The sequence below is a fragment of the Pocillopora damicornis genome, chromosome 5 (assembly GCF_964200805.1).
Source record: "Pocillopora damicornis chromosome 5, jaPocDami1.2, whole genome shotgun sequence".
Classification (NCBI taxonomy): domain Eukaryota; kingdom Metazoa; phylum Cnidaria; class Anthozoa; order Scleractinia; family Pocilloporidae; genus Pocillopora; species Pocillopora damicornis.
The window spans coordinates 8873119-8884085 of NC_142674.1; the positions used below are offsets into that span (position 1 = coordinate 8873119).

The window sequence follows — 10967 nt, forward strand, 5'->3', positions numbered from 1 at the left end:
TCCTAGCTTGATCTTGCTCTCTCTCACTCCTAACTTATGGTCTGCATATGCTTTCATCTTCAACTTCTGTTCTGCATCCCTATCTGTCATGTTCTTCTGTTTCTCAAGAACCGGTGGTGTCACTTCTGGTAGCGTAGTCTTGAGCTTCCTGTGATTAAGTGCTTCGCACGGCGAAATGTCAGTGGTCGAATGAGGTGTCGCCCGATACTGTCGTAGAAACTTGTAGAGTTCTTGTTTCCAGCTCTTGTGCTCAACGGTAGCGGCTCTCACGCACTTCTCTAGTGTCTTCATGAAACGTTCCGCTTCGCCATTCGCTCTTGGCCAGAGAGGCGTGATTTTGCGGTGGTGGAAACCCAGATGCTCAGCAAAGTTCTTGAACTCCGCGCCATTGAAGGGGGGTCCGTTGTCACTCTTTAAGACATCAGGAATTCCTTGTCGAGCGAAGATTGAGTCAAGCTTCGGGATGGTAGATCTAGCAGAAGTGGATGTGACGATTTCAACTTCTGGGAAACGGCTGTACTCGTCTATGACGACCATGAGGTACTCTCCTGAAGGGAGTGGTCCAAGAAAGTCCATCGCAAGTTCTTTCCAGGGGGCGTTTGGTAGCGGTGTCATCTTTAGAGGTTCGAGTCGTTCTGCCTTACTAGTAGTTGTTGCTTGGCATGGTAGACAGCTGTCGACTTTTCCCTTAACCATCTTGTCTACACCAGGAAACCACACTTTCTCTCTGATGAGGCGTTTTGTTTTTACCATTCCTTGGTGTCCGACGTGTGCTAGGTCTACAGCTCTGCCTCTCAGTACTTTTGGGACTACAATTCTGTACTTCGGGATGTGTCCGATTGTCAGTCTCGATGGCCTTGATAAGTGCTTGGAGCGAAACGTCCTTCTCCGACTCTAACTTGATTTCTTGCAGCGTCATTGCTTTTGGCACTGCCTGGTTGCATACATAGTTCACGTAGTCTTCTGCAATGCTGCGCTCCTTGCTTTCTATGTTACTTGGATGGCGGCTCATAAAATCGGCTGGATTCTCCGCGTCCTTGCCAGGTCGATAGGTGAGTTGGCAGTTGTAAGGCATGAGCCTCAGCTTCCATCTGTCGATGCGCGCTGACGTTGGCTTGTGACTGTTAAAGATACCTAGGAGTGGTTTGTGGTCTGTGGTAATGGTGAACTCTGATCCATACAAATAAAGATGAAAATGTTCGACTGCCCAGACTACTCCTAGCATCTCCCTCTCCGTTTGAGAGTATCTGCTCTCGACGTCACTGAGTGCTCGGCTAGCGTAACTGATAACTTTACCATCCTGCAGCAACAATCCTCCAAGTCCGACAGGGCTCGCGTCGACTATCACTTCACTCTTGAGTCTTGGATTGAAGTACGACATCACGTGATTCTTGATCAGGCTGTCTTTCAGCTTGTCGAATGCTCGTTGCTGTTCGTCGGCCCACTGCCATGACTTGTCCTTCTTGGTTAACAGTCGTAGAGGAGCAGTTATCGTAGCGTAGTTTGGAATGTAACGAGACACATATTGAGCCATTCCCAGCAGAGACTTCACCTCGCCGATACTTTCTGGCTTGCTCATGTCAGTGATCGCTGTGATCTTGGCTGGGTCTGCCTTGACTCCATTCTTGCTGAAAATCTGTCCGTAGAACTTAATCTCACTCCTTGAAAAGGAACATTTCTCCTTGTTCAGGCGTACGCCATGTTGTTTCAGCCGTTCCAGTACACCACGGAGGTTCTCATCGTGTTTCTTCTGAGTTTTTCCATAAACGATAATGTCTTCGGACATATTCTTGCATCCAGGGAGGCCTGTGAGTATTTCTTCGATTGCGTTCTGAAAGATCTCGGATGCTGCGTTAATTCCAAACATGAGGCGCTTGTATCTTCGGAGTCCGACGTGTGTGCTGAATGTGGTAATGTAGCGGCTCTCTGGGGCCAGCTCCAGTTGGTGGTATCCAGACGAAAGGTCTAACTTGCTGAAGACTGTCGCTCCGTTGAGGTCAGCAACCAGATCGTCTATGGTCGGCATCAGGTGTTTTTCTCGTTCAACAGCCTTGTTGGCCTCTCGCATGTCCACACATATTCTCACTTCACCAGAGCTCTTGGGGACTATGACAATAGGGCTCACCCAGGGTGTTGGGCCCGTTACAGTCTCGATGATGTCTAGCTCTTCTAATCGCTTTAACTCCATTTCGACATCCTTTCTGACATGGAAGGGTATCCGACGGTGTGGTTGTTGTTTGGGTGCAACGTTAGTGTCTATGTGAAGCTTGATGACTTTCCCTCGCACTTTGCCGATTCCACCGAACAGGCTTTCCAAATCTCGGTTAATGGGGGACTGGGGACTGGTCTCGTCAGGTTTGACTTGATTGATGATCTTGAGCACACCAAGTTTCGTAGCAGTGTTAAAACCCAGGAGGTTTCCTGAAGCACCTTTGATGACGTGCAAGGTTGTCCATGTGCTGCTGGCGTTGGCGAATATTTCGGCTTCGATGGTTCCCAGAACAGGTAGGGGTGTGGATGATCCGTAGGAGAAAATTCTGCGCTTGGAGGCTTCTGGTACCTTCCGTTGGTATAACTCTCTGAAGGTGCGTTCGTCTATGAGATCGACCGATGCACCGGAGTCGACCATCATTTCGATTTGCTTTCCATCGATCCTGACGTGGCAAGTTGGTTGCTTGTCGCCGCCTATAGTGTATACGTATTCGTCATTTTCAGCCGTGTCTTCATGTGTGACGTGTTTTGCTGACTCAGGTGGATTTGTTCTACAAACACGAGCAAAATGGTTTAGTTTGCCACAGGAGGTGCACTTCTTGTTCCTCGCGGGGCAGGAGTCTTTGTGAGGGTATGGCCCGCCACAGTTCCTACATTTAATATTCTCTTTTCGGGAGTTGCTGTGATTGCGTGACTCGTAGCGAGTGCGTGACTCCTGGCGAGGTTGTTGATGGCGCTGTTTCCCTTTGAGATGTGTCGGGATTCCTCTCTTCTTAAACTTTACCGCGTTTACGGTTTGTTCGTGATTTTCTAACTCCTTTGCTTGTATTTCGCTTAATTCTAAGGCTCTACCAGCTTTCATGAGGCCGGCTAAGTCGAGGTCTTCTCGCAGAGCTTTGCGCCGTAGGGAATTCGATTTACAGTTCAAGATAATCTGTTCTTTGATTTCTTTGTCTGGATTTGTGAAATCGCAGGTCTTCGCTAGGCTTCTCTCAAGCGTGTGTGAAAGCAGTCAAGGTTTTCTCCGTCTTTTTGCTTGGCTTGCTGGAAATTGTACACTTCGTACGTTACGTTGACTTGCGGAGAGAAGTGAGCAGTTAGTTTCTCGACGGCCTTTTTGTAATCTTTGTCTCCACCGACGTCTTGAAGCGTGTCGAAGATCTCGTCGACTTCTGGACCGCCGTAATGCAGCAAAAGGGCTCTCTTCTGCGTATCATCGGAGATTCCCATTCCAATAGTTAGTCTCTCGAATCTTCCTAACCATTTCTTCCATCTTGGGCCTGCATTTCCATCGAGGTGAACTTCAAACGGTGGGAAGTTTGGTAGAGAAATGGCCATGATGTTTACGCGGGAAAATGCTTCGGAGATCGCTTTGGATTTTTCTGTGGAAATCACTTCGGAAATCCCGTTAAATCCTTTTGGTTTTGTTGTGTGTGTGTTCTATGAATAATCCTCGTCGCCAGATGTGGTGTTTACGGTTAAATAACCACTGAGACGTTCGGTAGAAACACAACGATATTTAATCAACCTGTGAGACGAAACCCGACTACAGAAAATAGCTTCTCTTCATAAGGACCGCGTGTGCATTCCGAACATTATGATTGGCAGCTGTCAGAAAACACTACAATGTGTAAAGTAATGCATATCCCTCACCCCAAACTGAGAGAAATTCTATAAGCGGCAAAATCTACATGATTGAAATCTCTTCATTAGCAATGAAGTAGAATGCTGTAAATGCCTGTAATAGCACCTAATCAGCCACTTCAGCTTTCTTCTCTATTTCTTTCTGTAACCATGGTGCCTGCTAAGGAAGCTCTAGCCTTACTGACTGCTTATGTTCTTCTGAATTTCCATGCTCTAATAGTGCGCCTTCCTTTAACATGTACCGTACATATTTAAAGCATTTATTTGTAAAGAGGTGTGAAGCCACATGACTTTTCGCAGGTAATAATGAGAAAGAAAGGGAATTTCCTTTCTTGGGCACAGCATGGTATCAATATTACTGATATTGCTATTGATAGAGTTCTCAATCCAAAGTTTCCTTTTCTCTTTGTTAATATTATTGAAGTTCAGGTATTGAGGGAAACTACCACAAAGTAACAAATTGATAAAACTAATTTCTGTTTTTTTTGTATTTTTAAAGATCAAGTAGTTAAGTACAGTTCTCCAAGATAATGCCTAATAATTTTATTATCAATATTAATTTACAATATCAGTAAAGGTTGCAGTTGCAAGTATCAATAAATATTCCAAGATATTGTCCAACAATCCCAGTATTACTATTAATTTAAAAGATCAGTGAAGGCTGAAGTTGAAAGTAAGAAAAAGTGTCTGTATGATAAATAGCTTTGTACTTCTTTATGATAAAATTCTTCGCAGATCTCAGTTCTCTAAAAAAAATCTACCAACACATCACCATTCCAAAATGTGTCTCATTTGAAAATTGTTCTTTCCTGCTGTTCTTTCCATCTGTCCTCCTCTTAAGCACACGTAAAGCGTACTAATACGATTATTACAACATAAACAAAAACAAATTCATATGAGAAACGTGCTGCTGAGTGGGTTTTGTCGAGTAGGCATGATTTAATCAAAGATATCCCATATCTGCCCCCTGTGATAAAGAGTTCTTTGAGATGAAGGGTCATATTGCCTCTCGTGTCGCAAAAACCAAATTGGCCATCTGCTGTCAGTGAAGTTGTTCAAAACCTCCTGTGTTTCTACCTTGGTTAACAGATTAGTGCTTTTAACAACATTAAATTTGTTTTCTTCCATAACTGGAAACCTCAAGTTGTCTATGATGTCATCTCCAAGGATCTGACTGCATTCCATTGTAGCGTCAAGCCTGAGCTTTTTACATTGGTTTGCCGCCCACTTATTGATGGCAGTGAACAATTCAATTTCCTCGATGTTCATTGTGTTCCTTTTTACCAATTCAATCAAGTCTGATCGGTCCATTTCGAAGAACTCGCTTGATTCCAAAACATCTTTGGCTTCTTTATCTGTAAATTTCCAACAAGAACGCCAGACGGACTTATTTTCAATTAACCTGGAGTGTTTCAAGACACAAAAGATGTTACTTGAATCCAGATGCTCGTGCAAGAATAAAATGCAGCGGTTGGTCAGCGAGAGAATCATGTATTTCTCTTCCAAATAGAGTAACTGCAAAATTGAAGCTAACTTCCAAATTTAAGCTAACTTCCTTGGTGTAAATGTATCACAGGAACTCCATCATCCATTGATAGTCACAATCAAGGTGATGCATGGCGGCTAAAACATGCATGCTTCAAATATCTGGTTTAAAAAATCAGAAATGGTGGTAGTTTCATTTCTTCAGTTCATATCTAGTTTATTTCATATATATATATATATATATATATATATATATATATATATATATATATATATATATTATTCACAAAATATGTCAGATATCAGCAATTTTGTTTTATTTAGACTGAAAAACTTGAAACTTAGCCATCCGCCAGATTCTGGTGGGTGTACAGGTGCGGAGCTCCAAGATCCTCCTCTGTTTGCGCATTTCTCTCATATGTTCTCTTTGTTCTGTAGAGATTGTTTACTCTGGCATAAATTTTCCTGTTTTCTTTTTCCATAACTTGCTTTGTGCAGCTGGATTTCTTCTGTGTTCCTTGGTGAAACATTCTTGATTGTTGGTGGTTTTTCTTTTCCACTGGCTGACAATTGAAAATGGAAAGCCCTCCACTTTTCTCGAGGAACTGAGGGACGTGATAGACTAGAGCTGGAGCAAAACAAATCAGGGTTTAATAAGTTCTTTTATAATTACTGTCAGGATTGGAAATCATTGAAATTACCACAACAGAGAAATTGATCGTATCATGTATGTATGGAGTCAGATCCTAAAAAAATAATAGAAAAATAATAATGGTAAGTACCTCGTTTTCAATTTAGTGGTTTCAGTGTTATTATATCACAGATTAACTTAAGGAGTTCACTTTCTCAAATCATGGCCAAGGAAAAGACCCGTTCAAAAATAATAAAAATAAATAAATAAATATAAATAATATAATAAAATTATTGAACTCACTGAAAAGCTCAAGTTCGATTATGTTTGATTGAACAGCAATCTAACGATTGGATTCCACCGAGTTCGATGGATTTTTGGCTGGGTTTCCTTTAATTGTCTATGCTGGGAAAAGACCAATGTTGAATTATATTGCCAAGAATTTCAACTCTACGTTTTTATTTTATCTCAATAAAAGCAATACTTGCAAAGAACACAGTTACCTCGTCATGGTGTACCTCTCAAAAGAATCTTGCTCATTTCCTTGCATGGTCCTTGAACTGTTCTGGTGTTTTGTAGCTTTCTTGGCCTGGTTCTGAGTCCTGTACTTCCACCAGATCACTGAAACCCTATTTTATCAATAAAGATAGCGAGTATGCAGATGAGTATATTTTAATATAATTTATTGTAGTCATGCCCCTTAGATATTGACTAAAATTTAACTCAATGATCTGGGTGACCAGATTAACACAAGAAAATGTTTACCTTCCATAATTTCTTTACATCTCTGTGTGTCATTCTTTGATGACTTGTCCCCTCAAAGATTGGTTTATGATTCAGTTTGTTTAGGATTGCTCGGAGGTCTTTTCCTGAGATAATATATTGATGTTATTATTATTATCTTCATTGTTATCAGTATTAGTTATTGCTTGCCATTGCACTGTGATACGTAAAGTAATGCAAATAACTCCAATACATGAAAATCTTGAAGTTAAGTTAAACTTTATTTGTGTATTTATAGACAACTGATAACTTAACAATGAGCATTCCTACCATCCAGTCTAGTCCACTGTGTTTGAGATGACCCATCCTCATACTGTACTTGGAAAAACTTAAATGGGACACCAATGTTTTCTAGCTCCTTCTCTAGAATATCCATCCTCTTTTTGTTGATTACAAACTCGTTTACCTGTAATGCAGATTTAGAGATACAGTATACGTAACTGGTATTTTGCTTGTTTTAGGTTTTGTTTGGTTTTATGCAGTTTAATGTTAACTGTATGGCCTTTTCTCTACTACTACTACTACTACTACTACTACTACTACTACTACTACTACTACTACTACTACTACTACTACTACTACTACTACTCTATTGTCCATAAAATAATCTTAAAAACGTCTAAGACAAATCTGACGATTCACCAGAGATGAAGGTCTTCTGAGAAATTTTCTCGTGACTGCCGAGGACCTTACTCAATTAAGTCATTAGCATTAATGTTCCAATGTGTATTTACTTGATGGAAGAGAAGCCCCATGATCCTAAGAAAAATATGAAGAGTGTCGACAATAACTTGTGTGAATGGAATTGAGATTAATGACTCATGAATTGAGCCTTCCCTTCCATTAGTGGTTTTTTTCTGCACTGTTCTTCATACATTGCTGAAGATTCCTCTCAATTGGCCAGTCTTGTACTAAAAGAAAATTACAAAACAGAATGTTGATCAGGAAAATGTCAAATAAACATTGCATTTTGTATTTATAGCCACACTTTTAAGTAATGCCATATTCTATCACCTCTCATATTTATGTTTTCTAACTTGTAAACATCCTCAAACTGATGATGGATACCCTGTATCCGAAACATGTCTATTTATCATGGCAATGTTAGTGTGTGAGATGGTAGTTAGACAAAATATTGCTTACAAAATTTATCTTTTAAAACATAATCGAGTATATTAGATGCAGACTTACTTGAGAAATCACAAATTTTTCCTTTTGTGCAGTAGCACCACATGCAAAAATATTTTCCAGTGGCAGCATTTAGTCCATAGGCCATGGCGAGAAATTTCCAGTCTGAGCAGCAGTACCTTAGGAAAATAAAATGAAAAATGCCTCATTGAGTAAACCATTTCCTGTTTCAAGTTGAATGGATTCTAATTCACAGTGCACCTATTATCTACTCAGACATATAAGTTATGTTCATAGCTAGAATATTTACATAATCTCTAGCAATTCATTAAAGAAACAATTTGTTTTTTGACATTAAATAATTTATTTACCATATCACTTTGTAGTGTATTCCGTCCACCTCAATACCATTTTGTTGAAGGTCATCAAATCCTAAATAAAATCCTAAAAGTGCATAAGATACTATATTAAACGTAACTTTTGAATGAGGAAGAGTGTTGAATTTTTGTAAAATTCAGCAATCCAAAAAAAGTGAGTAACTTACGTATTAATAAAACGAAAAAGATTTCCTTAGTGCGCGCGAGGTACTAACGCAACAATCCGAAAGAGAAAATCCTAGGAGTGTCCAAGATACTAATGTATGCAATCGAAGGAAAGAGAACCTGAAAAGTGCACAAGAAACCATCATGATAATCGATGAAAAGAGAAGCCTAAAAGTGTGTGAGGTACTAACGTAGTAATCCAATCTAAGAAAATGCTGAAATTGCGGGAGACAATAACGCAATTTTTGACCGAAGAGTATCCTGAAAGTGGGCAAAACTGAAAAGTGCATGAACTTCCATTTACTTGTTACACTAACGTAACAAGTAAATGGAAGAGAATCCTACAAGTACACAAGATAATAGCGCAACATTCAAATGATACACAATCTTTAAAGAGCGCGAGATACTAACGTAACAATCCAATGAAGTATAATTCCAAAAGTAGGCAAGATACTAACGTTTAAATTAAATGAAAGAGAATCCTAAAAGTGCGAAGGATACTGACCTAATAACCCAATAAAAAGAATTCGAAAAGTGCGCGATACACTAATGTAACTTTTGAATTAGAGATGATCCTGAAAGTGTTAAAAACAGTGACCTCACAATAAATTAAACGAATATCCTAAAAGGACCCGAGTAACTGACGTATCAATCGAACGAAAGAAAGTGGGCCAGGTACTAAAGTAACAATTCAATGAAAGAGAATTCTAAAAGTGCGCGAGATGCTAACGCAATTATCCAATAACTCAGAATCCAAGAGGTGCATAAGATTCTAAGTTAGACTTAACTTTTGAAGTATGCAAAACACCAATCTAACAATCAATTAAACAATAATCCTAAAAGTGCGCGAGTAACTGACGTATCAATCGAACGAAAGAAAGTGCTCTAGGTACTAACGCAACAATTCAGTAAAAGATAATCCTTAAAGTGTGCGAGATACTTAACAGTCGAACGAGACAGATTTCTTAATCCCAGATCTCGGAGGCCTTTGCACAATCACGAGTATTCGATTAGCAGCAATTCATTGAATACAGCCATTTCCTTTCGTCAGAGAAAGACCGAATAGATCTGAACAGTGTCCATTATTGATATTAAGCACAGAAAAAACTCAATATTGGCTTTAACTCATGGAAATAAATTTTTCGAACAAATGTCAGCCGTTAAAGACCCTGAAATTGAGAGACTGAACCGAGGTACTGACTTTGGACATGAACTGCGATCCTGAAGTGCGAGCCTAAACTGCGAACATGAATTGCGAGCATAATCTCAGAACATGAAAGTTATTTTCATTATCATTGAGGAATGAATTTAACAAAATTGGTTGTGTTAGTATGTTTCATCGAGATACGAAGCACGAAACTAGGGTTTTCTTTTATTTTGAAGCATTATACTTAACTCACTGAGAAAATGTGAAACACTTTACACAAGCACTCAAAGGAAAAGGGAAAATACTGAACGATAAGTACGCCGAGATAGGAAACGAAACTTACCATTGCAATGACGCGGGAAATGAAGCTCAACACTGCAACGACGTGGAAAATGAAACACAAAAAGCAACGAGGCAGAATGAACGCGAAAGCAAACAAGGAGCCGGATTTGCAGAGAGCGCGAAATAAAAGCGTGCAATTTTCAAATCACTGACATGTGGAGTTACGTAACAAACACAACCTCAATACAAAAAAATGACCTTACATGGTATTTGTTTAAAGCAAGTTCTGGTCTCTGACGTGTCACTAATTTGAATTTCAATGATAAACGAGTCTAACGGTGGTAGAATTCCATCAGCGTGCCACTTTGATGTTTTGTCACGAACAAATGTAATCCAACGGAAAGGCCTCTGCCGGCTCTTTCGCCCTCTCTGAGCCTCCAGTCTTTTTTAAAAGTTTTTGACTCAATTCATGCGCGAGTTGAAGCAGAGCGCACGGCAAGCGCGGTTTATTTGTACTCGATAGTATCGTGTATTTCTTGTTTATTGTTGCTGTCGTACGCTAGGTCTCTTGTTCGAAATTTCGGATGTATAATTATGCTCTTTTTTTTCCGTACTGAAAAGAAATCGATCTCTCATGGATCAGTTCCAGTTCCAACGAGGAAAAGCCGATCGAGTTGTAGTTTATCCTATAAAACACAAAACGGCCACTTATCGAGCGAACAAGTGAAATGATAGTTAATGATTGAATAATTGAGCTCAACTGCCTGAGCGAACTGCCGCGGCCATTAAGCGTAACATATTGGGAAAACAACATTTTGCAGGACTGACTGAGATCTTCCTTTACACAATTAGGGCTCCGGTTCTTTCCTTTATTCACTGTTTTGGCCTCAAAGCTTCACTGTTACCGAAGTTCCGAGTCTGTGTGCCCACGGAAGATATTTACATGGTGTTGTTAACTGGGCATTAGTCTCGAATTACAGCCACTTCAACACGTATCAGAGTCTCGCCACTACGAAGTCACCTTGGTAGTCTACCAACTAAACATTAGGGATGCAACAACAAGCGCAAGCCTAAGTGTTTTAAACGCATCAAAATGTCTTCATATTACATACCA

At 40.0% G+C, this 10967-nt stretch overlaps 2 protein-coding genes across 2 annotated transcripts; both read right to left on the reverse strand.

The window, feature by feature from the left end:
- Positions 1–4794: 4794 nt before the first annotated feature.
- LOC149045040 (BTB/POZ domain-containing protein 6-like) lies at positions 4795–5346 on the reverse strand. Its single transcript, XM_089207910.1, has one exon. It carries the CDS (start codon positions 5344–5346, stop codon positions 4795–4797), a length of 552 nt encoding a protein of 183 aa, XP_089064036.1.
- Positions 5347–5598: 252 nt separating this feature from the next.
- LOC149045041 (uncharacterized) lies at positions 5599–7650 on the reverse strand. The gene is given in 6 exon segments (XM_089207606.1): positions 5599–5969; positions 6066–6086; positions 6475–6600; positions 6737–6840; positions 7025–7160; positions 7489–7650. Coding segments are annotated over 6 exon segments (696 nt in total). The 5' UTR covers positions 7510–7650; the 3' UTR covers positions 5599–5681.
- Between the last annotated feature and the right edge of the window lie 3317 nt (positions 7651–10967).